At 62.3% G+C, this 27,837-nt stretch overlaps 3 protein-coding genes across 6 annotated transcripts in view; all 3 read left to right on the forward strand.

Moving 5' to 3' along the window:
- The window catches only part of ST3GAL3 (ST3 beta-galactoside alpha-2,3-sialyltransferase 3), a 169,087-nt gene extending 161,206 nt beyond the window's left edge, over positions 1-7,881 (forward strand). For both annotated transcript variants that reach the window (XM_088526104.1, XM_088526105.1), the window contains one exon: positions 6,495-7,881. In XM_088526104.1, coding sequence (XP_088382230.1) covers positions 6,495-6,584 — 90 coding nt within the window. In that variant the 3' untranslated portion in view covers positions 6,585-7,881. The remainder of the gene's footprint in view (positions 1-6,494) is intronic.
- Positions 7,882-13,738: 5,857 nt separating this feature from the next.
- On the forward strand, positions 13,739-18,150 carry ARTN (artemin). Its single transcript, XM_088526176.1, has 4 exons — positions 13,739-13,791; positions 16,890-16,960; positions 17,082-17,271; positions 17,714-18,150. Exons 2-4 carry the CDS (start codon positions 16,895-16,897, stop codon positions 18,148-18,150), a joined length of 693 nt encoding a protein of 230 aa, XP_088382302.1. The 5' UTR covers positions 13,739-13,791; positions 16,890-16,894.
- Positions 18,151-20,432: 2,282 nt separating this feature from the next.
- IPO13 (importin 13) overlaps positions 20,433-27,837 on the forward strand; it is a 36,075-nt gene continuing 28,670 nt past the window's right edge. For all 3 annotated transcript variants that reach the window (XM_088526111.1, XM_088526112.1, XM_088526113.1), the window contains exon 1: positions 20,433-20,519. In XM_088526111.1, coding sequence (XP_088382237.1) covers positions 20,454-20,519 — 66 coding nt within the window. In that variant the 5' untranslated portion in view covers positions 20,433-20,453. The remainder of the gene's footprint in view (positions 20,520-27,837) is intronic.

Here is a 27,837-nt window from a genome sequence, read left to right on the forward strand (position 1 = left end):
CTCGTGCTATCAAATAGGGAGGGCCTAGTAGGAGATGTGAAGGTGGGGGGTAGCCTCGGCTGCAGTGACCATGAGTTGGTGGAGTTCAGGATTCAACGAGGAGGAGGCAGGGCTGTAAGTAGCCTTGCGACGATGGACTTCAGGAGGGCCAACTTTAGCCTCTTCAGAGACCTCCTCGATAGAATCCCATGGGCTAGTGCTCTAGAAGGCAGGGGGGCCCAAGAGAGCTGGTTAGTTTTCAAGCGGCACTTCCTCCACGCCCAGCAGCAGTGCATCCCTGTGTGTAGGAAGGGAGGCAGAGGGGGCAGGCGACCTGCGTGGATGAGCCGGGAGCTTGTGGCAATGCTCAAGCAGAAGGCAGCGGTATACAGAATGTGGAAAAAAGGACAGGCCCCCTGGGAGAAATACAGGAACGTAGTCAGGGAGTGCAGAGATGCGACAAGGAAAGCTAAGGCACGTCTGGAAGGCAAGCTGGCAAGGGACGTTAAAAATAACAAAAAAAAATTCTTCAAATACATTAACAGCAAAAGGAAGATCAGGGAGAACGTGGGTCCGCTGGAGGACGGGATGGGCACCTTGGTTACAAATAACACAGAAAAAGCAGAGTTGCTCAATGCCTTCTTTGCTTCGGTGTTTACCAAGGGCAGCCCTTTAGAGCCCCAGGCCCTAGAGGCAAGAGAAGAAGCGGGTGGAGAGGAAGACTTGCCCTGGGTAGAGGAAGATTGGGTCAGAGAGCACCTAAGGAACCTCGATACCCACAAATCCATGGGCCCTGATGGGATGCACCCCAGAGTGCTGCGGGAGCTGGCAGATGCCATAGCTAAGCCGCTCTCCATCATCTTTGAAAGATCCTGGAGAACGGGGGAGGTGCCGGAAGACTGGAAGAAGGCCAATGTCACGCCAGTCTTCAAAAAAGGCAAGAAGGAGGACCCAGGCAACTACAGGCCAGTCAGCCTCACCTCCGTCCCCGGAAAAGTGATGGAACGGCTCATACTGGCCGTTGTCTCCAGGCACATGGAGGACAAGAAGGTGCTCAAGAGTAGTCAGCATGGATTCACCAAGGGAAAATCTTGCCTGACTAACCTGATAGCCTTCTATGATGAAATGACCGGCTGGATAGACGAGGGGAGAGCGGTGGATGTCGTCTATCTCGACTTCACCAAGGCTTTTGACACCGTCCCTCACAACATCCTCCTGGGCAAGCTCCGGAAGTGTGGGATAGATGAGTGGACAGTGAGATGGATTAGGAACTGGCTGGATGGCAGGGCCCAGAGAGTGGTGATCAGCGGTGCAGAGTCTAGTTGGAGGCCTGTGGCTAGCGGTGTCCCCCAGGGGTCAGTCCTTGGTCCAGTCCTGTTCAATTTATTCATCAATGACCTGGATGAAGGCACAGAGTGCTCCCTCAGCAAGTTTGCTGATGATACCAAACTGGGAGGAGTAGCCGATACCCCAGAGGGCTGTGCTGCCATCCAGAGGGACCTGGACAGACTGGACAACTGGGCGGTGAAAAACCTCATGCAGTTCAACAAGGCCAAGTGCAAGGTCCTGCACCTGGGGAGGAATAACCCCAGACACCAGTACAGGCTGGGGACTGAGCTTGTGGAGAGCAGCTCTGCGGAGAAAGACCTGGGTGTCATGGTGGACGACAAGTTGACCATGAGGCAGCAGTGTGCCCTCGTGGCCAAAAAGGCCAATGGGATCCTGGGCTGCATTAAGAAGAGCGTCTCCAGCAGGTCGAGGGAGGTGATCCTGCCCCTCTACTCAGCCCTGGTGAGGCCGCATCTGGAGTACTGTGTCCAGTTCTGGGCTCCACAGTACAAGAGGGATGTGGAGCTGCTGGAGAGAGTCCAGCGCAGGGCCACAAGGATGATCAGGGGCCTGGAACATCTGCCCTATGAGGAGAGGCTGAGGGAGCTGGGCCTGTTCAGCCTGGAGAAGAGAAGGCTGAGAGGGGATCTAATCAGTGTATATAAATACCTCAAGGGAGGGAGTGCAGAGGACGGTCATGGTATCTTTTCAGTGGTGGCCACTGATAGGACTAGAGGAAATGGCCGGAAACTGAAACATCAAAAATTCCATAGGAACTTAAGGAAAAATTTCTTAACAGTGAGGGTGACAGAGCACTGGAACAGGCTGCCCAGAGAGGTTGTGGAGTCTCCTTCTCTGGAGATCTTCAAAACCCGCTTGGATGCAGTCCTGTGCCACGTGCTTTAGGTGTCCCTGCGTATGCAGGGGGGTTGGACTAGATGATCTCTAGAGGTCCCTTCCAACCCTAAGCATTCTATGATTCATTCTATGATTCTATGATTAACCTGCTGAAGCTCAGCCATTGCTCCAACTGTAAGCGATTACAGATGGGAGCTTACCTTCATTCTAGGCTGGTCTCTGAAACGTTTTCGTAGTCGTAAAATATTCTGCTGGCTGCTTTTGAAGGGACAGAGAAATAGTGTTTTGGGCTTCCTCTTGGGATCCTCGAGGAAAAAGGACAGGTGGTGCCAGGACATTTGCATAACTCTGAAAGGTGGCTTTAATCAATGACAAATTTTAATCTAATAACTGTGACCAGAGAATCATACATCAACCCCACTGCCACCTCTCCAGGAGGGACGACCATAACAGTGCATGTGCTTGCAGAGAGGCTTTCCTGCTGCTTCTCCTCCTGCTGAGAAGAGCAAACATCAGCTAATCAGCCAGAGGTCCGAAGCAAAGACAATCCCAGCCTCATCTCCATACAGCAGGAAGGGCTCTGGGTGTGCAGGGAGAGAGAGGGTCAAAGCAGTCAGAAGGGACAGTGAGTGTCTTGCCAGGGAACCCAAAGTTTATCCAGCGTCAGAGGGCAGGAAAAGGCCTTTTAGAGCAGCAGTGTCTGGCATAAACCACCAGCACCGCAGCTGCTTCATGTCATCCTTCTCCAGGCATGTGCTGCTCTCAGTGCACTGGTTAAAAGGCCAAAAAGAGGCCAGGCACCATAGTGCTCTCAGAAGGACAGGGGGCATTGCCTGGTCCTTGGCCTCGTGCTCCAGCTCAGGATGCTGCCGCAGCTCAGAGACCTGCAGGAGAGCTGTCCTGGGAGTCTAGGCACGCGGAGCACCGCGGCTTTCCCGAGCACAGCGGGCAAATGCTTGGCATGAGGCTTCCCTCACAGCGGCCACCACGAGGTTCCCACAGGGTGCTCCGGCTTCTGACGAGTCCCTCCGAGGCCTGGGCCTGGCGCGCGCAGCCCTTGGCCGCCCCGGCGGCGCGCGCTGCTCTCCGTGTGGCACCGTGGGCTCTCGTGTGGCAGCCCAGGCGCGGGCAGCGCCGCGCACGTCCCCTCAGCCGAGCTGCGGGTGCCGCGACGCACACAGGGGCCGCCGTCTTGCTGCGTGTCGGTAAGACTGAGCTCCCCAGGCAGATTTGGTGGGGAATGCTGGTGCTTTTCCGCCGTTGCGAGCAGTCTGCTGCCGCTCTCCTCCCCACTGCGGCCGCTCGCCCTGGAATGCGGCTTCCTTCGCCTGATTAGCTCTGTCTGTCAGTGGGGTGAGTCCCTCGCCTGCAATCAGTAACCCGAGCTAGTGCTGAAGACATGCTCGTCCCGCGGCCTGACGTGCCTCCTGCCTGCCTTAGCGTCAGGTACTCGGGCACGGGCGCTGCTCAAAGAGCTCTACAGCCGCTCTTCACAGCAGGGGGACTGAAAACCCTTTCTCTCCAGGAAATCCTCTTCCTCTGTGGTCTTTCATTCAACTGCAAAATACTTGTGAGTACTCCCACAGACATCAGCAAGAGCCATGGATCAAGTTTGATGCTAAATTCCCTTTTATGTGGCTTTCCACTTGGAAACGGGAGTTTGTGGTAGTGACCAGAGCTCTGGGTAGCCCTAATGCTGAACAGCCAGAGGCATGCGTGTCTTGCCACCAGCCTTGCGGTCAGCAGAGGAGCCAAGTTTAGACTTAGCTTAAGCAAGCACAATTGTAACACCCGAAGTTTTATCAACCACCTCTTAACTTCTTGTATTTAAACACCTACTCCACATTTACCTTTCACACAGGCAGATTTCTTCCAGCCCTCAGATAACGTGCTTGCGTGTGACCTGAGCTGACATTTTTCGTGGTTTGAGTTTGCCTAGAAGTGGCTGCTTCCCTAGTTTCCCTGCGTACCAAGGGATGCAAGCAGGTCGTATTGGGTGAAACCAACTGGCTTCTCTTATTGCTCCATGAGGCAGAAAGACATGAAGGAGTGATCAGCCCATGTGCTCTGATGTGTCAGGCACAATCAGGCTCCCTAGTGCTCCAGATAGGCTTGGAACAACAAGCCCAGCTGTAAATCAGTGCATCAAGACCTGGTGTGACAGCATCCTCCGTGTGCCAGCAGCCAGCTGCATGCGTGCACGCTGGTCTGCCCGTGCCAGCGCTGTGTCCTCGCACCAAAGGGCTGTGGTGTCCAGAGTGACACTGCTGCACAACGGGGGCTGATGGCGTGACCCCCGGGTGACGTGCCACGTGTGGGGATGCTTTCAGCCCTCTCCAAATGACTGGAACGTACAGCCGTGTCCTCACAGCTCTCCCTGCTCTGCATCCTCATCTCTCCTGTGGGGCTTTCTAAAATCCTTCGTCCTCTTACAAGCCAGCTTTCTGCCCCATGCTGGGTTTCAGTTTTTGCTCCCGTGCTAACAGAAGCCAAGCAGTGAGTTTTTTCTGGATTTTTTGTTCTGGATTCCTTTTCAGTTTGTAGACAGAGTCTTTGCATTTTCAGAGCCCCAAAGAGCACCACCACACTTTACCACCCGTGGCCCTGTTGTTACCCCGTTTTGGTGCACCTTGGCAGCATCCCAGTCAACAGTATCTCTGAAAGCACAGGAAGTTGAAGACTCTTTTGAACACAGGTTGCAAGATAAAACCTGCCTGAACTTTTCTTAGCAACTTCAGCTGTCATCATTCCTGTGTGCTAAGGGAGCGGAGGTGGCTTGTAAACACACAGCAGGGGAAAGAGAGGTGTTCCCAAAATGCACCGGAGATTTATAAAGGGAACCTCAGTTCCAGGGACTTCTTGACAACTGGCTCCATACTCTGACCAGAGGCAGCGGGACAGCTTGTCCCAGGCAGGACTGGACGCCTCCAGGTGACATGGGACCCGCGCACACATTGTGTGTGAGGAATACAGCAGTGTGGGACCTGTGCTCTCCGGGGAGGTACTCGGGGTTTTTGCAGTGGGCTCTGCACTGGCTTTGGGTGCCTATGAAGAAGTGCCCTTTGGAGGGCACATTTGACTAGTGATTTGCTGCCTGAGGCCGCTTTAGAGAGGCTCTGACTGATTTCATCACGTTACACATCTTATTTAGAGTCCAGATTATCGCTGGCTGGAGACCAGGATTCATTTTTTAGGATTCTTGCCATGCTGGGAGACCTTGAGGAAGCTCCTTTTCCCTGCTCTGTCTCAGGCTTCCCTGGGGACAATCTACACAGTGCTTTTATTAAGTGCTTTAATAGGACTGGCGCTGTGGGGTGATGGCAGCTGCTGTGATCACTGCTCAAACCTGCTGCAGAGAACACATCTGGGTGGGCTGACAACAGCTAGAGCAATCACTGCTCTGACATGCCCGGCTGGGAAGTGTGACCATTTCACCCTTTGCATTGTATTAGTGTAACCTTTAGCATGCGGTTTCCTGCTGGTGGGGCGAGTGGAGGCAGAGAGCCTGCCCTAGCAAAGCTGGGCTTGGAGCTAATTCTGCAGTTCTGGTGCGGAAACCCAGGATGGAGGAGCATTTCGTGCCAGTAAAAGGCTCCCAGAGAGCAGGCACGGGTCAGCAAGTTCTCAGTGCTTTAGGACGGACAACGCTGACAACCTGCAGACACAGTTTTTTTTTTCCTTTTGCCTGGATCCTGGGCTGCCCCGGGTGATCCTAAGGGCACCAAGAAACGGCATGTCCCATTGCGAGGCAGCACCTAACGCGTTGCACGGAGGCTGCCTCGGCAGCGAAGCGGGGATGTGTCATTCCACCGCAATTTCTGACATCTATATGGTGCTGTTGGACTTGTGTGTCGTGGCCTGGGAGGACACTGAAACCAGTTAGATCTGCCCCAGCTGAAGGCACTGGGGATGCCCAGATCTCAATGTGCCAAAGAAACTCGCCCAGACCATGCCAAGGGGAGACTTTCTACTTCAAATATGTGAATCTGCTGGCTATATCCGCTTTGCATCTGAGATGGACGTTAGTCTGCAAGGGATCTTCTGTTCTTCAGCAGGGCCTCACAACTGCCTTGGTGGTGGTGCAGCCACTGGTGTCTCTGGTGCCCGGTTCTTTCTCGTGCATGGTGGCAGGTAATGTGCACATCACCGGTGCAGAGCCAGCACTGGCTGTTCAGGAACAGGCGTGTTGGGAAGGGGCCGTGCAGTGAGAGAGGAGAAGGGACTCCTTAGCGTAACCCTCTGCACTGGCCCTGCTGCCGTCTTCTGTGACATGGGAGCCTGCTTAACCAGCATAGCTGCTGATCTCTGTCTTTCCCATTTCCTTGCAGTCCTGGACACACAACATCCAGCGGGAGAAGGAGTTCCTACGGAAGCTGGTGAAAGCCCGAGTCATCACTGACCTAACCAGTGGGATTTGAGTGGCTGCAGCCACTGCCTCAAAGAGAGGAGAGGAAGACACACGCTGCAGCTCTGGGAGCAGGCACGGGCAGCCCTCTGCAAGAATCCCACCTCACTGGAGACAAGCAGGGATGCCCAGGTGCTCCGGGACGGCCCTCTCGCATTGCCAGGCTGCACAGGGGTTGCATCTGCTGCCTCCTGTCCGAGAGCTGGCAGGAGGTGGGCATGGGACTGAGCGGGCAATTCCTGAACTCTGCGTAGCAGACGGCTCTTCTGTGTCTAGAATTAAACGGGAAAGACTCAGGAGAGAGGAGAGAGGTTGGTGAACAAAACAATTTGTGCCAAATGGGAGGTGGTGCTGCCCTGAAGCAGCAATGCCTGAATGTACAAAGTATTATTTTTTAAAAGAAAAACTGCTGGAATCATACTAGAAATACCAAGGTGCACAGCAAAGCCTGCTTGTGCACAGCCCTGCAAAAGGCTCGGCCTCTCCATGCTCCATCTGCGTTGTCACTGGTCTCAGATTTTCCCCAGGAAAACAAATCCGTCCAAAACTTCAGTGTTGTTGGTGCTGCTATATTTTAAAGGGAGAATGGCTTTCCCTCATTCTCCACTTGAAGTTTCTGATTGGGGATGAGTATGGGTTTGTTTTTCTGCTCTTTTCCTTGCTTCCTGCATAGAGGCAGCAACAGCAACCATTTATTTGGCAACTATAGCTGTTGCTCTGCCCCGACCCCAGCGTGGAGCAGGGAGCTGGTGGCTTTCTCTGCCTGCAGCAGATCCTCGCTGCCTTCCTGCCCGTCACAGCGCTGAGGAACCTGCCTCGCTGAGCTCAAGGCTTTCAGGCATCTTGGGTTGTGCCTGCTGTGCAGGACCCTTGTGGAGCCCATGCAGATCAGTGTCACCATTTGTGGACAGCATCTCGCTTTATTTTTGTATGGGAGAGGAGTAATTTATGTTTTGGAAGGAGGTCACATCTTGCGTGGAGATCTGAAACTTCACAGTGTTTAAGAGCAGGCGGCTGAAGATGTTTGCTCCGCATTCCCGACTCGATTGCGTTTCCTCTTTAAGTGACTCGTGACCTCAGTGGTGATAGAGCCTGCTGGCAGGGCTGGGGGGGCCTGCTGGGAACCTCTGCCTTCTGTTTGGCCCCTGCTCACTTCATTTCCAAGCTCCTTCCGTGCTGCTCTGGCACTGCTCCTATCCTGCTCTCAGGAGCACGTCCCTTCCTTTGCCGCCTTGGTCCCGAGATGCAGTATTTGCACATTTGATTTGTGTACGTATTTCAGAGGAGCTGGATTAAACTGAGCAACGCGCCCGAGTGCAAGGACAGTGAGGGGATCTCACCCGCCTGGAGCGCGTGGGCAGAGCGGGAGCGCCGGGGCGGTGGGTGCACGTGGGAATGCGCTCCCGCTCCCAACTAGCCTGGACGGGACCGGACTGCAGCCGCAGAGGGCACTGCCCCAGGCCGGGTCCCTGTGTGTCGAGGCACCCGTGTGCAGCCAGCCCCAAGGAGGTCAGTGATGGGGGTCCCCAGCGGGTACTAGCGGGGCTTGTGGTCACCGTGCTGTATCTGGGGTGTCAAGAGGGTCGCAGTCAGCGCTGCTCTGGGCTGGAGGGGGAACTCAGTCCTCACCCAGATGAAGGGGAAAGGATGCTCAGAGCAGGCCTCGCATAGGAGCCTAGGCCATCCTGCCCCTGCTGCCTCGCGGTGGGTCCTGCCTCCTGGGCTGAGAGAACACAGGGGATGTGGGGGCAGGATGGGCAATGAACCAGGCACGGGGCAGAGGAGGAAACTGTACAAAATGGTTTGAAACCAGGCTCCAGGAGGAGGCAAGTCTCGGTCTTGACATGGTGCTGGACACACTCTCAGGTAGGAGATGCCCCCAGGAGCCTCTGCTGTGTGGGGCACCCGGTATGCCCATAGCTGAGGAGCCTGACTGGGGATGAGCCCTGTGCAGCTTCTGGTCAGGCCATAGCTCAAAGATCCTGTCTCCTCCAGCTCCCAGGGGACAGAGGTGCTGAGGCGCTCGTCCTCGTGCCCCCGTCCCCATCCTGCCCAGGGCTCTGCCTGTCTGCCCGAGCCAGGCAGGCCCTGCTCCCCCCAGGCACTGTCTACCCTGGCAGTTCCTCCCCAAAGATGCTCTGTGGGCTCTCCTGCACGCTGGGCCAGGGCCGTGACTGACACCCGTGTGAATATTCTCCCCCAATTCCTTTTTATTCCTGCTTGAGGAGCGGGATTCCCACGGCTCTCACCAAGCGACGCTCCTGCTGCGGTCCCTGTGCACCCAGGTCCTTCCACGGTGGCAGGGGAGGGGGACACAGTCCTGAGGTGGTCACTGAGGGCAGAGTGGGCTCTGTCGTCTCTCGCGGTGCTTTTCAAGCAGCCCCTGCAGGAGCCCTGGCGCGGTTTTGGGGATGATGGGCAGTGCCCACACGCTGTGTTGAGCTGAGATGCCAGAGCAGGACAGTCATGGCAGGGAGGAGGAGCAGGAGGGTGAGGAAGAGCCACCGGTGTCAGTGCTAGGCCCCTCTCCACCGCTGAGGAGCGGAGACGCGAGGCCGAGCAAGAGGGGCCTCCCTCGCTGCCACACGTGGTGACCGGCCATCTCCTGGGCAGCGGGACGGTGACCTTCCCTGCGGGGATCCTGGGCTACACGGGGGACCTTCTGCTAGCAGGATCCTGCGGGGTCCCCTGGGATCCGCAGGCAGGAGGCGAGAGGAGGGGGCAGCACATGTGGGACGGAGGCCGCCGGCCACGCGCTGCCCCGCGCGCCTTCAGCTGGGGGCCCTCACGGGGCCTGCGGCGGGGCCGGAGCAGCCACGACCAGGCCGGGCCGGTCCCGCTGCTCCTCCCTGCTGCCCTTGGCTGCTCCCCGCGTGCACCTGCAGCCACCTCCCGCCCCGGGGAGGGCTGCAGCGCGCGGGTCAGGGCAGGGTCAGTGGGACGGATGCGAGTCCTGGCCTCTCCCCGCCGTGACTCACCTTTGCGTCTCGGAAGGGAGAGCCCAGGGGAATTCTCCGCGGCCTAAATATAGAGCGGGGTTGCCTGGCGCCTCCGACGCGCTGCAGCGCGCGCGGGCGATGCGGGCGGCGGGGAGCGGCGCATGCGGGGAGCCTCCCCCCAGCCCGGCCCTGGCCACGCTGCAGCCCGCATGTGCCAAAGGGAGGCCGTGAGGAGGACTCCTCGCTCCAGTATCCTACCCCCGGCATCCCTCGCTCCAGCACTGCGGCTCCCATGGACTCTTTTCCCTGGGGGAGCAGCCCTGTGGCCCTGCGGTGCTCCCTCCGTGCTCTACACTGGCGCCTGCTCAGGGGCCAGGGAGCTCCCCGGTACTGTGTGGAGCTGAGATGCAAGAACTCGATGAGATTTTTTTTTTAATTAGTTTTAGTTTCTGCATTTTTTTAAAATCCCTCTAGGCAGGGAGGGCAAGAGTCTTGTGGGCTCCTCCAGGCCAGCTTATGTCACATTAATTCAGTCATATCACAGAAGCAATAAAGCTATCAAACAAGCTTGGCTGGTCTCTTTCTTCTGCTGCCTTTGGCTCTTTGGAGGCAGAGGGATTCCCCGCCTGGGCTATCCCGGCCTCATTTAGCTCCGGAGTCCTCCAGCCTGAGGGCACCTGCTGGGAGCCCGTGGCCGGCCCTGGCATCGGGGCTCCTTGCCGGCAGCCTGCGGGTGCCGAGCCCTGCGCGGGATTCCCGCCTGGCCCACGGCTCCGCGGCCGCGCTCGGGAATCCCCGGCAGCCGCGGCCGGGGCTCCGCGCGGCACCGCTGAGCACAGACGTGTGGCCAAGCGACCTCCCCACCACAGCATCCAGCAAAGGGACCGCACGGGAAGCCGAGGCTGGGGCTGTGGCTGACCCTAACACCTGCCAGGTCCCAGGGGAAGGAGCGTAACCCCTGCTGCAAACCCTGGCCGTGCTGTGGGGTTTCCAGGACTGCCCAGGGGACGCTCCCACCGCTCCGGGGAATGAGGACAGTGTTCCCAGGTGAGTGACACATTTGCCAGCCCTGCTTGGCCCCAGACACGAGGGGTGGCTTCCTGCCAGCGCTGGTGAGAAGGCAGTCGTCTCCCTGATGTGCAACTGAAGCTACAAATCCCTTCCAGAAACGCGATGCTGGAGCCGGGCCAGGGAGGGATCTGCTGGAGCTGCTCAAATCCCTCCTTTCTGCGCTCTTCTCTTCCAGGCCCTTAAAGAGGGGAGGAAGCAGCGTGAACGGCCTGGGCCAGCCCCAGCTGTGGCCCATAGCCCATCCTGGCTGTGGGGAGGACTGTGCAGGGCAGAGAGCGGAGAGCTGGGCATGGCCAGGAGGGCCGTGGGGAGTTCAGTTAGCAGCGACGAAGGCTCTTACTGGGGTTACAGGTGTCCCCAGAGGAGCGACGCAGGCGCTGCGACGCGGCTGATGGCCCTGTTTCACGTGCCTGTGGCGGTACCTCCGCGCACGCTCCTGCCCGCGCCGGCCGTGGCCTCGGCAGGTGCCGCGGGGCTGTGGGTGGCAGCAGACAGGCTTGGCACAGCCCCTCCTGGGCAGCCGCGCTGGGGAAAGCAGGGCCGTTCCCAGCCCAGGGGTGCACAGGGGCTGCCGGGAAAGCCGCGCTCCCCCGGCGCGGGAGGCAGCTGGCTGAGATGGGGCTCCCGGCCCTGCCAGCATCCCTGGGGCCCAGGGGCCCTAAGGTCCCTGTGAGCCCCTGCCCTGGGGGCTGCTCCCTGCTGGGAGATGCAGCACCCACCCGCAGCACCGGTCCCTTTGCCCCTTGTCCCTTTACGCGTCTCCAGCTGGCCCTCACGTGCCACCACCTGCATCTCGCACACAAGCGCCTCCTGCCTGCGCAGCTCCCTGCTCTGCCGGGGCGACGTGAGGAGCAGCCGGACCCATGGGGGAGATGGCAGGGGTGTGGGTGCCCCACATGGGGTGACCCAGCACTGTCAGTCGTGTCCCTCATCACCACCCAGCCCCCAGGACTGGCTGCCAGGGGATGCAGCACCGTAGCAGCCCCTCCTTCCTGCATGGACATGGCTGAGACCAGTCCTGTGGGCAGGACACGCCAGCCCTGTGGGCACTACAGGGCAGGCAGCTGCTCTGCCTGAACCTGCAAAGGGAAGGACCAGGTCCCTGGTCTCCTCTGCCAGGTCCCTCCCCACTCCAGGGACCCTCCTGTGCCCTCACACCTCCATAGCCGCCCTCGCACAGTCCCTGCTAGCGGCGGTGGGGACGGCTTGGCTGGAGCCAACAGCATCAGCACATTCCCCGGCAGGCGATGCCGCAGGAGGGCCGCGGGAGCTGTCAGCCGCGCGCTGGATGATCCGGCACGATGAGACGAGACGAGACGGACGGCTCCAGCGGCAGCTCGCACGCACCGGCCAGCCCTGCCGGCCACCAGGGCTCGGGCCACCACGCGGCAGGGAAGCGGTTAACGCCGCACGGGGCCCGGGGCAGACCCCGCGGGCGTCCCCAGCCCGACGTGCAGCCGCAGCGCAGCCGGCGAGCGAGCCGCTGGCCCCGCTCCAGAGGGGGAGTTATATAAGCCCCAGGATATTGTGCTGACACGGTTAAGCCTTGCCTGGGCAGATGACACGGCACGCAGCATCCCGGGGCGCGCAGCCCGCCGGGCGGCCTCCAGCCCCCGGAGCAGGCAGGGCCCGGGGGGCCGGTGAGCCATGAGGACGGGCCCCGGGGGACTTGCCCGGCCTGGGCTTTGCCCCGGCAGCCACCGGCTCCGGCCGGGAGAGCACATGTGAAGCGGGGCCGAGCGGAGGCGGCTCTGGGATTTGGCACGTTTGCAAGGAGCACTCGAGAGCCCCGGGATGGACGTGGAGGGCCCTGGGCGGTGACGTAAGGACTCGCACGGGCTCCGCTCCACTCGCCAGCCGGCCCCCATGTCCCCGGGGCCTGCGACGGCCCCGGCGGAGGCAGGCAGGGAGACGGCAGAGGTAAGGAGCCCTGCGACGGGCGGCCACGCTGCGGCGGACCTGGCCGCGGGGCGCAGGCGGGCTGGGAGGCTGGACTCCTCCTCCAGCGAGGCTGGGCTTGAACTCAAGGCACATGGGTGGCTCGGATGCCCCAGGATGGGCCAGCCCCACCACGGCCCAAGTGCTGTAGGGACAGTCCCAGCCCTGTGCCCACAGGTGCCACCAGCCGACCCGGTCTCCCCTTGGGGCCCAATTGCCCTAGTCTTTGTGGGGGGTCTCTCTTCATGGGGTTGTGGCCCCCCTGTGCCATGCAGGGGGTCTCCGTAGGGCTGAGCCTCCCCCCGCTTCACGGAGGGCAGAATTAACCCCCTGGGGCGGAGGGGGGTATCCATGTGTCCGTCCTGGCCGCTGTTGTGCCTGGGAGGTTGGAGCAGGGATCCTACTCTGCCGGAGCAGCCGGTGGCCCTGCCGTCGGGGGAGCTGTGTGTCCCCAGCGCCGCGGAGGGGCACCCGTCCGGCTGCCGGGTGCGAGTCCATCCGAGTGTCCTGCCCGGGGCAGCGCAGGGGGGTCTGCGGGCCCGGCTGCAGGCAGGTGCCGGGCAGATCCGGGCCGCGGGGCCATCGTTGGGGCAGGTCCCGAAGCGGGTCCGGGTCCCGGCACAGCTCCCAGTTGAGCTCCAGTCCAGCGCAGCTCCGGGCAGCGCCGGTACCGACCCCGCTCGGGGTGCGATCCCGGTGTCGGTGCAATCCGGGTCCCGGAGTGTGTGCGGCTGCCGAGGTGGGTCGCGGTCGGGTCTCAGCGCTGCTCCGGGTGCCGGGGGGCGCGTGTCGGAGCCGGTGCCGTCCTGGTCCCAGCGCGGGACCGGGTGCCGGGGCGCGTCGCGGTCGGGTCCCGGAGCCGGAGCCGAGGCGGGCCGGGGTGGGGTCCCGACGCCGGTGCCGGCGCCCGCCCCGCCGGTCAGGTGACGGCGCCTGGAATTTGACACCGGCGGCGGCGGGAGCGGGATGGAGCCGCCGCTGCCCCGCACTGCGCGCCCGCCGGCGCCGGCACCGCCACGGGGACCCCGCACCCCGACCCGCTCCGGCACCGGCACCGCTACGGGCACGGGCTCGGCGGCGCCGCTCCGCCCCGCGAGCCGCAGCGCTCCCGGCGCCGGGACCGGCAGCGGGGGCCGGTGCCGGAGGGGCAGCGGCGGCCCCCGCCCGCGCCCCGCCCCGGCGCGGCGGCGGCGGCGGGCGGCGGGGGCCGGCGGGCAGCGGAGGCGACGCGGGGCCGCGGCGGCCCGGGGGACGCTCCCCGCCGCGCGCACGGTGAGTGCGGCCGCCGCGCCGGGGCTGCGGCGGGGCCGGGGCAGCGGGACGGGCGGCCGGGCGGGCCGAGGGGCCGGGGGTCGGGTCGGGCTCTCACCGCCTCGGGCTCCCGCCGCCCCGTGCGCGGGCTCCTCACCGCGTCCCGCTGGGTGCGAGCGGGGCTGGCACCGCCGGCGGTGGCTTCCCAGTCCCAGCTGCTCCCAGGCCACGGGAACAGGGATGGTGCCAGTCCCGCCGAGCAGGGAGCCAGGGCTGGCACGGCCGGGCCCCTCCGGATCAGCCGGACTTCGCTTGCTCTTGGCTGGAGCCGAGTTTGGTCTCGGCGTGTGCGTCCCACGTGTCTGAGTGCGGCCTGCCCCCCGGCTTTGCGCGCTCGGTGCCAGCGCCACATCACGCGCAGGGTTGATTTGTAGCCTCCCGCAGCCCTGCTGCCACGAGCGGAGCGGTGGGATGCCAGTCCCGCTGGCTGCCATGCTGCAAGTGTCTGCAGGTGGCTCAGGGAGCTCTCCAAGCCACCTCGCTCCTGCACGGCCAGGCAGCCCCTTGGCAGTGCCTCCTTGCCTGGCCGCTGCAGCCCCCTTGGTGCTAGCAAGCAGCCAGGTTGCCTCATAGCCCCACTGCTTTTGCGCCTCCAAGAGTGGCTGCTGTGGGCACTGAAATGCTGGCCCAGAGCCCGGGGCCCCTGCCCTGCCCGGCTCCATATGCTCTTCCCTCCAGCACTTTGAGAGCAGCTCTCACCTTCACCTTGATGGCCTGGTGAGCGGGACAGGGGGTCCCGCCACCCTGCGCTGCTCCGGGAGCTCTTGCTGTAAGTGTTGGGCCCCCAGGGCCCCCTTGGCAGCCCCTTGGCAGGAGCTGTGACCGAGGCAGGGGCGGGATGGCCCGGATGGAGCAGGCCTGATGCGGGTGCAGGAGAGCGCTGCTGTGTAGCCTATGGCACAGAGAGGCTCCATCAGACATAGCAGACTGTCCCTGCTGGGACAGACCCCCACCCGGAGGGCTGCTGTGGGGGACGGAGGTGTCAGTCAGCCATGGGGATACCTGGGGAGCTTGGCTCAGCACTGCTGCTCGGGTTCCGGGTGGATGAGGTGCCGAACGGGGCAGAGGCTCTGCCCGCGTGGGACTGAGACGCTGGGGAGCTCAGCCCTGGGGAGCTCACGTGTCTCTGGAGAGTTTCACAGGTCACATCTCTGCGTCCCCAAACTGGGCTCCTGCTGGGCCTCTCCAGAGAGGGGCGGCCCTGAAGTGGGCAGAGGGGACTGAGGGCAAAGGCTGCTCCTACCCGTCCCAACTCCAGGTGCCCAGTGAGGGCAGAGAGGGGCTGCTGGAGCCACGTTGCCAGCTTGGGGCTGCCACTAATTTTCCTTCTGCCTGCCTGGGATTTGCAAGGCCCTGGAGCGGTGCAAGCGGAGCCTGGGACCGTGCTGCCGCCGGATGGGAAAAGGCTGAACTGCATCTGGGCTCCGCACGCCCAGCCGGACGGTCGCGCGCAGGCCGGGGCCGGGGCCCCATGGGCAGAGAGGCCGGGGCCCCGCGCGGCTCCGCTCGGGGGCGGCTGCAGCCGGGGGCCAGGCCAGAGGCTGCCGTTCCGGGGGCAGCGGAGCGAGGAAGCCGCACGTCTCCCTGCCCTGGTCCCCGGGACTCAGCCACCGGCTTGTCCCGTGCTGCACGTCCTGGTGCACCTGCGTTCCCTGTGTCCCCGTGGGCTTGTCCTGGGGACATGGACATGCCAGTGGGCCTTGGGAACACTGTGCAGCGTGTTTGGCCCTTTGCAGCAGGGAGGTCCCCAGCGCTGGGGGCAGCTGGAGGGGCTGCCAGGCTGGCCAGGCCGTGCGCCCGGCCCATGGGCTCCGCTCCCGCAGCCCGCGTGTCGCTGCCTGGCTGCTGGCCCTCCCGCACAAGAGCCCCGTCCCACGGGGCTGCACGGGGGCCATGGCCATGCAAGCAGGACCAGGCCGGCTAGCAGGACCGCGAGGACCCGGCTCCTCCCCGTCGAGGGGCCGGGGACCCCAGCCTGGCTCCTCCGGGGGTGCCGGCCTGGGAAAACCATGACCTGGTGGCAGCGGCTGGCATGGGGCCACCGGAGCCACGTGGGCCGTGCTTGGCCGAGCTGTGGCCAGCTGGGGTTTGCCCGTGCCAGCCCTGCCAGCAGCAGGGCCACATCCTGCCCAGTGCACAGCACCCTCCTGGGCCCCTCGCGGCAGCACGGTCGTCGCAGGGCAGCGCTGGGTGCCCATCTCCCCAGGGATGCTGGGGGACGGTTTCATGTTCATGTCCCAGCAGTGTCCTTGCCATTTACCCTCGCTCTCCGACATTGAGAGAGCTGCTCCGCGTGCTCATCCCAGCCCTCTCCGCTGTGGGAGTGTGCAGGATGCATGGGGAAAGCTGGGGTGGAGATGAGGGAACTCCTTGCTGCAGGATGTCACTGAGCTAAGAGCTGCACCGGGCCAGTCCCCTCCTGCCACATGGCTGCACAGACTGGCCACGGGGCTCAAGCCACCACCCCCAACACAGTGCTCATGGTTTGTGGCTCAGGAGGCTTCCCTGCGCTCGCGGCGAGCCGGGAAGAGGCTGCATCATGTGGGGGCATGTAGGGACCTGCCCCTGTTCCCCGCTGGCAGGGCTGCCCCCCAGGTCCGTGCATGTGGCACCCACAGAGCTGGCAGCGAGTTGTCCCCACGCATGATGGATGGGGGCAGCGGTGCCAGGATGAGCGGCTGCAGGGAGCCCAGTGCCTCGTGTGCCCGACGCAGGGCTGGGGCAGCCGCCCCCGGGCTCCGGCGCTAACGGACACGGAGCGCCCAAGGTCAGGCTCCCACCGGCAGCCAGCAAAACATTCCCAGGGAGAGGCCATGGGAAAGGGGCCCCCCCGCAGCATTCCCAGCCCGCTGCCTTGGGGCATGGCCTGGCATCCCGGCCGCTCCTGCAAGGACGTGGCCGTGTCCCCGCGCTGGGTGAAGCCGCCAGCATCCTGGGGAGGGGTGTGCGGGGCGGCGGGGCCGCGCGGGGCACAGACAGGGCTCGGGGCGGTCGCGGCTGCGGGTGCCCGCGCCGCATGGCCGCGTGGCGGGCGCTGAGCAGAGCCGTTGTGTTTGCAGCCAGCATGGAGCAGCGAGCGGGGGCACCGGAGACCAGAGCTGCAGGAGCTGCCACCCACCCGCGGCCCAAGGTGAGGCCAGGCCTGGCTGGCAGGACCCAGCCCAGGCAGGGGGGTCCTGCATCCCCCTCCCCAGCCAGAGGCCTTGTGAGCAGGGCTGGAGCTCACCCCCCTGCTCCGCGCTGTGTTGCAGGAGGGGACGCGCTGGGGTGTCCTGGCCATCCTCTCGCTGCTGGCCGGGCTGGCCACGGGCGCCCTGCAGTCCCGGCACTGCAACAGGAGCCTGGAGGCGGCCCCCACGCCGGCGGGCACGGCCACCCCCAGCCCCAGAGCGGAGGACGGCGTGGAGGCCCCCCTGGCCGCTGCGTGGAGCCAGCTGCACGGTAGGTGCCCTGGGTCCCCGCGTGCTGGGACGGGAGCCATCCTGCCAGCCCCATGCGGTGCCTGCAGGGCCACGCTGCCTTGGAGCCCCGTGTGGAGGGGACCCGCTGAAATACTGGGACTGGGAGCACCGTGTGGGGCACTGGGGATGGTGCAGGGCCTGGGGAGCAGGAGGGGCTTGACTGGGTGCCGATGGGCACTGCTGGCCATGGTCCCTCCGGGTGGCCAGGATGGCTCCATGGGTGATGGATCACCCCAGGGCATGGGCGATGCTCCAGGCGGGCTGGACGGGAGCCAGGGCCACCAGGAGCTCCAGCCCAGCCCCACGCATCCTCCTTTCTCCTCCCGACAGGGCTTGCCGTGAGTGCTGTGCCAGCCATGGGGGCTCGGTGGGCACCAGGAGGGCTGGGGGGCAGCTTGTTTGACCATGTCCTGTGCACACAGGAGACAACGTGACGATGGGCGGCCCGGGCGACGCGGAGCTGGCCGACGACCTGCTGCTGCGGGCCGAGCGCTCGCCAACGGGCACCGGCAAGGGCAAGAAGGCAGCGCGGAAACCGCCGCGGGGCGCCCGCGGGCGCAACTGCCACATCCGCAACCTGATGGTGAAGGTGCGCGACCTGGGCCTAGGCTTCAACTCGGACGAGATCGTGCTCTTCAAGTACTGCAGCGGCTTGTGCCACCGCGCCCGCAGCAACTACGACCTGACGCTGGGCACCCTGCTGCAGCAGCAGCTCATCACGCCGGGGCCGCAGGAGCGGGTGCTCAGCCACCCCTGCTGCCGGCCCACGCGCTACGAGGCCGTGTCCTTCATGGACGTGCAGAACACGTGGCAGACCGTGGAGAAGCTCTCGGCGGCCGAGTGCAGCTGCATAGGCTGAGCGGGGGGCCACCGGCTTGGCCCCGGCTCCACGGACGGCACCAGCCCCCCGGATCGGCAGCAAGGTGGGAGGGCTCAGTCGGGAGCCCGCGGGTTTGAGGTGGCCGCGAGGGACCAAGGAGAGCCGTGACCTCGGTGCCGAGAGCCGTGCCCGGGTGCTGCACGGAGCTGGCCCCAGGGTGCGGGGTGCTGCGCTGTGAGCGCCCACGTGCGACAGGGACCCCCTGCGCCCGCCCCGGTGCCAGATGCGGTGGCCCTGTCCCTGCTGCCCGCAGGAGCCCGAGGCGTCAGCGCCTGGCGGACAGGAGAGCCCGGGGGCTGCCGGCACCGGTGCTCCCGCAGCCCAGCGGCCACGGGAGCTGGGGCCGAGCGTCCCCCGAGCCTTGTGCGGGCAGAAAGGGGGCAAAACCCTCCCTCCTTTGGAGCCCCTGGGGCTGGAGCTGCCCGGTGCGGGGGGACAGCCCCAGCATGGCACAAATGGGACAAGCTGTGCCAGCGTGGGGCAGCAGATGCCCCACACGGTGGCAGGGCATGGGGACATGATGGGTGTCCCAGCCCCAAGCTGGGTGCCCCACTCAGCTCCCAGGGCTGGGAGGTCCCCGCCTTGTTGCCCCTATGGTGCTGCGGCACTAAACTATTTATTACTCTAAATTATTTATTTATTCTCGAGCAGCAGCTCCTATTTATGACTTTGGGCCCACGGAGGGGCGGGTGTAATTTAACCCCAGTGCTGATGTGAAGCCCTGGGGCTGCGGCCAGCAGCACCCCATCCCCAGCCGTCGGCGCCTCCCGCCCCCAGACTCCTTTTTCTATTATTTGTAAAATCGGGAATAAACTCTATTTTTGTACAGTCGCCTTTTCCTGTAGCAATAAAGCGATGGGCTGCGTGTCCAACCTGGCCTCCGTGCCTGTTCCGGGGGGAGAAGGGCAGGGAGGCCGCGCTGTGCAGAGCCGCACGCGGTGTGAGCAACGCCGGGACGCGGTGCCAGGGAGCGCCCGGCTCCAGCGGTGCCCAGGGCAGTGATCCGGGTACCGAGTGGCGCCCGCGCACGGCTCTGAGCAGCGCCCAGCACTGCGGGGTGCCCCGTGTGGGGTGCTGAGCGCTGTACAGGCACGAGCAGCACCCACGTGCTTGGTAGCAAGTGGTGCCAGGCCAAAAAGGTGCCCTGTGCCTGGTGCTGAGCGGTGCCCAGTGAAAGCAGTGCCTGATCCAAGTGATCCCGGTCCAAGATGTGCCTGGGATGAGCAGTGCCCAGTTCAAGCAGTGCCTGATCCGAATGATGCCTGGTCCAAGTGATGCTTAGGATGAGTGGTGCCTGGTCCAAGCGATGCGTGATCCAAGGAGTACAAACAGTGCCTGACCCAGAAACACCCGGTCCAAGCAGCTCCTGGTCTAGGCAGTGCTTGGTCCATGCAGCGCCCGGTCCAAGCAGTTCCTGGTCAAGGTAGTGCCCGGTCTGCCCGGTGCCCGGTCCAGGGGTATCCAGTACAAACAGTTCCTGCTACAGGGGTGCCCGGTGCAGAGGTGCCCAGTGCAGGTAGAGGTGGTTCAGGCGGTACCCGGCCCGCACGGTGCCCGGTGCCAGGTTGCCTGGTGCCAGCGGTACCCGGTCTGCCCGGTGCAGGGGTGCCCGGTGCTGGCGGTACCTGGTGCCGGCGGTACCTGGTGCAGAGGTGCCCGGTGCCCAGTGCCCGATACCCGGCCCGCACGGTGCCCGGTGCAGGGGTGCCCGGTGCCAGCGGTACCCGGTCTGCCCGGTGCAGCGGTGCCCGGTGCTGGCGGTACCTGGTGCCAGCGGTACCCGGTGCAGAGGTGCCCGGTGCCCAGTGCCCGATACCCGGCCCGCACGGTGCCCGGTGCAGGGGTGCCCGGTGCCAGCGGTACCCGGTCTGCCCGGTGCAGCGGTGCCCGGTGCGGCGCGGGCCGGCAGGGGGCGCGCGGGCGGCGGGACTACCGCTCCCGGCGTGCGGCGCGGGGCGCGGCGGAGGCCCCGGGCTGCCCCGCTCCAGCCGGGCCGGGCCGGGCCGGGCCGGGCCGGGCCAGGAGCGGCGGCGGGCGGCAGCGCGCGGTTCCGTGCGGGCCGCGCTGCGGCGGCGGGCGGCGCTGCTGGGCCGGGCCGGGCCGGGCCGGGCCGGGCAGGCGGCGGGAGGGCGGCCGCGCGGGGCGGAGCCCGGACCGGGCCGGGCCGGTGCCGCCGCCCCCGCCTCGTCGTGGCCGGCGGGAGGCGGGTCCCGCCGCGATGCGGCTCCCCGCGCGCCGCCGCTCTCGCGCGCCCGCCGCCTCCTAGCGCCGCCGCCGCAGCCATGGAGCGGAGGGCGGAGGCGCCGCCGCCGCAGGGCCTCGACTTCACCGTGGAGAACGTGGAGAAGGTGAGCGGGGCCGGGGCGCTGCGGGCCGGGCCCCGGCGCCCTCAGCGGTGCCGCCGGGCCGGGCACCCGCGCGCCCTTCGCCGCCCGCCCCGGCTTGAGGCCGCGGGCGCGGGAGCGGCGATGTGCGACGAGGGGCATCCCCGGGGCCGGGGCGGCAGCGCGGCGGGGTCCGCCCGTCCCCGTCCCCGCGGGGAGCGCAGGGCGGGCGGCAGGTGCCGCTCGCCCCCCGGAGCGGGTCCGGTGCCGCCCGGACCAGCCGGTGCCCGCTCGCCCCGCGGCTCCTGCCCGGGCCCCGCGCGGCCGCAGCGGCCCTTGCGCTCGCCCAGATGGGCGACCTGGCCTCGAAAACTGGGCCGGCCGGTGCCCGGCGCTCCCAAGAGCGCTGCGGAGCCTCTGCGTGCCCCCAAATCCGTGCCCGGACCCGGCAGGGCAGCCAAGCGGGTGCTCAAGGAGGCGGAGGAGTAAACGGCCTCCCCTGGGTGATCTTGGAGGCGATGGGGGCAGGAGAGCCGAGGATGCGGCAGCGAAGGGCAGGCAGCAAGCGAGCGCCCCGGCCGCCAGCGCGTCCTCCTACCAGACGTCCCTTCGGCACTGCCGACTGCGCGTCCAGCAGTCAGCACCCTGGCAGCTGGTGGAAATCCCAGTGTCCTCGTTTTCCTAGGTAGGAATAGATGGTGTTTCTTGCCAGAGCGGTGCCTGTAGCCTCTGCTCGTTGCTGGTTTCACATGCATCCGCGAACCCAGGAGCATGTCCAGCGTGTTGGATGCCCCTGATCTGAAACATGAGGTTTGTAACCGGCCTCTGATTCCCTTTGTGGTCCAAGGTGAGACAACCCAGCTCTCCTGCTGTTTTAGGTGCCTGCCGATAAAATGGAGGTGGAAAGTGGTAGCGAGGATTAACTAACATCTGCAAAACGCTACAGAAATGCGACGTTCCGCAGCTTACTCTGCATGTGTTGGGCGCCACTGGGTATTTTTTGCCCTTGATTTTCCTTCTCTTCGGCAAACACAAACTGCTCCTTTGTTTGCCCCAACAATGAGGCTGTCGGGAGGTTGGTGGTGCCCGGGGTGGCTTGGCCGCCTTGCCCGGCTGCGTGGGGCCGTGCAGGACGGGAGCGCTCCGCTCCGCGCTGCGTTCGGTCCCCGCAGTGTCTGGGAGGAGGCTGATGTGCCCTGGAGGATGCTGCCCTCCCCTCCCCCAGCCCGTGGAGCTCCAGTCGGAGGCTTTCCAGCCTCGGAGGCTTTGCCATCTCGCTTGACATCCCTGCAAGATGTGGCGGGGGCTCTGAGTGCTGGCTGGCTGGCGGGGACGGTGCTGATGGAGGGGGCTGGGGACAGCGGCACTGCGCTGAAATCACAGTGGCATCAAATGGAATCGCTATCCAGGTCGGGCTTTGCTGAGGAAGAAGTATGGGATGAATCCAGGGAAAGCTCTGGGACTCACCGTGTCTTAGAGTCCTCCCATATCTGCCTTTCCAAAGAAGGGTTGTAGGCTATTTCTGATGCAAATCAAACAAAAAAATTGGATCCTGCTGTGGCTGGACTCGTGGGAGGACTTGTGGGTAGAGCCACTTTACCAGAGTTGATTCTGACATGTAAATGATGCTTCTACTGGCTGGGGTTTTTCTGCCTGTTAAATTTTGTGCTCGGCTCTATTAGTAATGCTTAATATTGATTAAAGACAGGGCTCAGCTTCATTCAAATTAGCGTGAACGCTGGGGTTGGGAACAGAGGATGGAGCTGGTTCTCCCTAGGTCAGAGGGACAACCACGGTGGACATCACCTTGTGCTGGACTATGTGTGGCAGTTGTCCCCAGGGAAACCTCCGTCAGATACGGCCTGTCACTTAGGCCCTTCAGAGGGTTTTAAAGGAGAAGATTCAGATCACGGGGAAGAGGCTTCCCTTTATTCTTATTTTTTTAATGCCAGTGGTCTAGGCAGAGACTGTGGTGGTATCTGGTCTTGCAGGTGTCCATATGCTTTTGTGTCTGGAAGGGGTTGCTGCCGCGTCTACCCAGCCAGAAGGGACCTGCTGGTCATGGCCGTAGGAGGCTATAGGAGGTTGCAGGAGGGAAGGGTGCCGTGGGCTGGGCTGGCTCTGCCCTTTGCCGGCGGCCGGAGCGGCCGCTTCACCCGCAGGTCCGCGGGCGGCAGCTGCACGGGCTGCCCTCTGTGCGCGAGGAGGTGCCGGGTGCTGCCCGTCAGCTGCATGGCAGAGCCCCTGGGAGCTGGCAGCACGCTGCTCCCTGTGTTCTGCTCTGTTTTTCCATGCAGAGCTCTCCCTTGACCTATGGAAGGAACTGGGCACCTCTGTGGCCGAGCTGTTCTGGTAAGGTTGCTGTGTCAGGGTCCCGCAGTCCCTTCATAGGGCTCTTGCACTTTGCTGCTTCATTGTTGATCCAAGCCTGACCTAAATGCTGTCTTGGTTTAAATACAGCTAGAAGAAGCTGGTGTGACCTTGCTGGGCACCCAGGGGCTCTGGGCTCCTTCCTCACGCTCCTGCTGCTCTGCAAGGCTCTGCCCTTGCAGTTGGCAGAGCCCAAGGCAAAACCAGAGGCTGAATCGAGTGAGATCTTCAGCCTTTGAGGACGGTCTGCCCGCCCTGCTTGACTGAGCCTGGTGGTGGAGCTCTGTTATCCAGGGCAGGTGGAGCTCCCGCTGCAGTGTGAGCCCTGCCCGATTTGGGGCGGATTGCGGACACCTGGCCCCTGCTGCCTGCGTCTGCCTTGCAGGAGCCGAGGGAGGCCGCGTTGCAGGACCTCTGCCTCGTGTTTCGGCCTCCCTTGGGTCAAAGTTGGTAGCACCTGGCACTGCAGATGGGTAGTAGGGACAGGAGGAGAAGAACACAGATCCTTACCGGCTTTCATTGCCATTGAATCTAAACCAAATCTGCCCCAACACTATCCCCTTTTTTGAAATAAGAAAGAAAATCACCCTTTCTTGGGTGAGTATCCCCAGTGTACTGCTTTGTTTTGTCTGATTCCTTCCAGGCCTTTCCTTCCTTGGCCTCTCATCCTGTGGGGTGTTCATAATATTTACTGACGTCTTCTCCCTGATGCATTAGTGGTCTGGCATCTCTGGGCCTTCCAGCTTGCTGCGTTCCTCTCTGGAGATGCCTGATGAATGCATAAAGCCTCTCCAGCAGGATGGGTAGGCGGGGTATCACGGAGGCGGCATCCAGAGCCTCTCCTGTGACTGGAGAGGTTGCCTTTGATCACTGCTCGTCTCAGACTAGGTGATGTGGCAGCTGCAGGGGCTGCCTCCTGCCCAGGAGAGGGGAGGAGAAATGCACAAGTGCATCTGATTTCCTCAGGAAAACGTGACTGCCTGTCTGCTGAAACCTGACAGGGACAACTACAGATAGCCCAGTATGGGCCTCCCCTCTGGTGCGCTGAGGGTGGCTTGTCCAGTTGTCACCTAGAAGCAGCCCGTTCGCGTGTGATGTGGCAGCAGTGCCTGCGATGATGAGATAGGGACCTTGGGAGGGGGATGTGCTTGCAACATTGAGGGAAGCGATGAGTCGTTTTATTTACCATTTAACCAGATCTTGCTCCAGCACAGGGGGTAGATTCCATCCTGGACCAACCTTTGCTGAACTTCTTGCTCGTTCCTGTGTAGTGAGTGTGATGTGTCAGCATGACATGACTGCTAGGATTCACCTTCACTCTGCAGGGCCTTAGCTAGATCCTCTTGTCAGCAATGGCTGGTTACGTAGTGGGGATCTGTGGGGCCCAACAGGAATTCCTGTCTCAAACTGCTTGTGAATTTGTTCCCCAAAGTGACGAGAAGAAAGGGACATGGATGTTAATGCTGTTTTTGCAAATCTCTACCAGTTCTTCACTCTCCATGTGAGGAGAGGAAAGAGCCTGCTCTTCGTGAGTGCCCGGGAGCAGGAGCAGCAATGCCTGGCAACACGCAGGGCTTTATTTTGCATTCGTTTGTTATCCTTAGCGCTTCAGCAGCTCGTTGCCTTTCTGGGGCTGCTTTCAGCTCAGCCTTCCTGCCATTTCAGTGGTTCGCCGGGGGGTAGGACTGGAGCTGCCCTTGCTTAGCAGGGCCGCGGTAATGGCTGCGCCGCTGCAGGCCCCGCGCGCGGGCTGTGTGTGCTCGGCTGGGAAGGACGGGGCGGCGCGGCGCGAGGGGGAGCCCCATGGCGCGAGGGGGAGCCCCGCGGCAGCCGCCGCTGCCCCTGAGGCGAGGGCTGTCGCCACCGCCGCCTCTGGCGGGGCACCCAATGCTGGCTCAAGGCGGGGGCGTTTCGCGGCTTGGCGTCTTCCCTGCCTGGCTGCGGGCATCGCGGCGGTACCTGTGTCCCTGCTCAAGGCCCTGGAGGTGCCGCCGCTCTCGGTGGAGCCCCGGAGAGGCAGCGGGCAGCGCGCTTTCGGTGTGAGGCACGGGAGCCACGCGCTGCGGCTCCTCTCGTCACCCCTGAAGCAGCGCTGGTCCAGCGCCTCTCGGCTGGGCGCCAGTCTCTGGTGAGCCCACAGGCCCTGTTTTAATTTGTTTAATGCCATCGGGGAGAGAAATGGCTGTTCTTGTCCTCTCTGCAAAAGCTCCAAGGGTGAAGAAGGCTCCAGAGATGCTGGGCTTATAGCAGCAGCTGCTGCAGTTCCCTCTCTCTTAAGGATATCAAAGAACTGTCTAAGAGCAGTTTTCCTTGGCAGTAACTTCCTTGGACTTCCAAAACCGCCAGAGTAGGTGGTCCATAGGTCAGTAGGAATTCTGACCTATGTCTGTTGGGCAAGCTCTGCTGCCACAAGGTAGCTTTGGTTGTGTCTGATAGCACACAAGCAATGAGAACCCAGCAGAGACTTGGACAACGGTGGTTTTAAAGCAGGGGAGGCCCACAGTGATAGCTTGGGTTACTTTCAGCCAAGCACAGAAGATTTTGGAGAAAGCTCGTCCCCTGGCCAAAGGGCAGAGCTGACAGCAGGGCTGTTTACCCGCTCTCATGTTACAGCCCTAACTGTGAAGGAGCAGGTTTGTCATCATCCACGCTTTTAAATCAGACTCCTCAAGCCCCTCCTGCTAGCTGGCACTGCCCAGTTTCATGCCTTCCCCTTCCTCCTCCTAGCACTAAGCTAATGAGTGCCCCTCAGAACGTCCAGCACTTCACAACGGGCCTGAAATTGTGTGGTGGTGTCTGGAGTGAAAGTCAAGCGGCAGCTGGTGCCAGTAGCTGCCTCTGGAAGGAGGATTTTGCCTTTTTGCCCTTCCTGCTAGGGGCCTGCATGGTGTCTCCCCAGACAGAGCACGTGCCGAGCAGCTCTACGTCCTGCGCTCTGTGCCCAGGTTGATGTACATGGTAGGTTAGGCAGAAACCTAGTCTTCTCGAAAGGATTTTGCCTGCTGCTTTGAGGAGGGGTCTGGGATTTCAGTATTGGTACCCATCCATGGTGGCGCTCCAGAAAGCTTTCCCGTGGCGCCTCGTGCAGAGCAGGCAGAGATGCGGTGCTCAGTCATCAGGCCCCTTGCACGTGCTGACCTGGGGTGAGGGTGTTCATGCAAGGGCAGCTCTGCTGCACAAGGCCAGAGCCACCTCGCCCGGGATCCTGTCCCTGGCAGGGTGCCGAGGGGAGGGAAGTTCAGCAGCGATGCTTTTCCAGAGTGCTTTCAGCCTTCAGTTTGCTATGGAGACTTCCTCCGAGGTGGGGATATCGTACCTGTGTTTTATAGCCAGGGATGGATTTTTCTTAATGTTTCATGAAACGGTCTGTTAAAATGTCACAGTCTCTTTCCTGAGAGGTAATAGGTAGCTCAGAAGCCTTTATTGTTGCTTTCCCTGTGACTCACTGAAGTTTATCCGTACTGGATTTCAGAGATGCTTCTTCCTCTTTGTAGTCAGGTTTAGTTTTGATGATCTGAGGTAATTCAGCTTGGTCAGTAGACTTTGTCGTCACCCCCTCTTCCAGATCATTAATGACACGCTCAACAGCAGATGCTCTAGTGCAAAACCCTCCAGGCTTCCCCTGGAAAACTTGCCTGGCCTCCCTTCCGTAGGGAGGGGAGGCTCTCCAGGTGGTGTTGCTGGGTGATGAATGCCCCTTGGGAGGTTTTCCTGTTAAAATAGGACACAAAGGGCAGTGCAGAGAGGCTGTACAAGGTGCCTGGTGAGACGCTGTCTGCTGCGCAGCCTGCGTGCAGCGTTTCGGTGGTCCAGGCCTTGCCCCGGCTCCATCCCTTGGGCAGTGGAGCCCCTGCAAGCCCCGGGCTCTCCGCACGCAGCCCCCGCCAGGCGCTTATGGAAGCAGCCGCCTCGGGAGCCGGTGGAGGGGAGGGATGGTGGGGAGCTCGCAGGTGGAAACCAAGTGCAAAAGGCCAGAGCTGTCATCCACACTTATCACATTGCCTTGTTTTCCAACCTCGTACTGAGCTGGAGCTCAGGGCTCATGAGATGCATGTGCAGTTGTAATGCTGCGTGTTTTCTTTTTTTTTTTTTTTCCCACAAGGGAGTTGGGGGCAGTATTAAATTATTAGCAAGAAAAATATTCAAAATACAGGAAACAAATTAATTGGGGAATGGGAGTGTAACTAGAGAAGCTGGGAGGAGGTTGGGAGAGATCCCAGGCTGGAGAACAGGGCAGGAGGAACGCTCTGCTCCCTGCATTTTGTCTGTTGTGTTGATGTCCAGGGAGCAGGGAAGGAAAAGAGTGGGCTGTGACAGTCTCTGTAAATCTGAGGTAAGATTTTGTTTGGAAAGAAAATAGGAAGCAAGCTCTGACAAGAGCAAATAAGAGAGCTAAGACAGTGAGAGGAAAAGGGCGTTCAGAGCCCGTGCTCGAGCCCTGCTGCAGGATGACTCAGTCTTCATCAAAAGGGCAGGACACTCACTGGCTAAGGGGGGTCCAGCTTCCTAGCCCCAAAGGCAGTTGGGCTTTTAACCCATCTTCAGCTATACTTCAGTAATGAAGTAAGTTGATTCTTCCCTGAGGGAGAGTGCTAGTGCGTACCTCTCCCCCAACAGTTTAGTGATACTTTGGCCAGAAGTCCTGAAAAACTGAGAACAGAGCAAGGTTTCAAGTAGCTGTCGATGATGCATGGACTTACCTTGGTGACTTCTGCCTGGGGACAGGTTTCTCACTCCCTGTGTCCTCCTCATCTAGAATTAGCCTTTTTTTTTTTGTCCCGACATGTATTTTCTCTTGGTGGAACAGAAGCACCACCACAGACTGTGCTGCCTGCCTGTGTCTCCTAATACATCTTTCATAGCCTCTTTCTGTTTCAGAAGTGTGGCCTATATCCTCATTTCCCCCCTGCCCTGACACTGTTTAAGTCTTTAAAAGAGACATTTTAAATGATAACCCAGGCAAGGTTTTCTC

The sequence above is a fragment of the Tinamus guttatus genome, unplaced genomic scaffold (assembly GCF_059628265.1).
Source record: "Tinamus guttatus ecotype Peru unplaced genomic scaffold, ASM5962826v1 Tinamus_guttatus_pri_ptg000242l, whole genome shotgun sequence".
NCBI classification, from domain to species: domain Eukaryota; kingdom Metazoa; phylum Chordata; class Aves; order Tinamiformes; family Tinamidae; genus Tinamus; species Tinamus guttatus.

Bases quoted from the DNA above. Each gene is read 5' to 3' on its own strand.
- ARTN (XM_088526176.1), top strand. From the start codon at position 16,895: ATGGAGCAGCGAGCGGGGGCACCGGAGACCAGAGCTGCAGGAGCTGCC. The intron at 16,961-17,081 runs GTGAGGCCAGGC...GCTGTGTTGCAG, and splicing joins CCACCCACCCGCGGCCCAAG to GAGGGGACGCGCTGGGGTGT. The intron at 17,272-17,713 runs GTAGGTGCCCTG...CTGTGCACACAG, and splicing joins TGCGTGGAGCCAGCTGCACG to GAGACAACGTGACGATGGGC.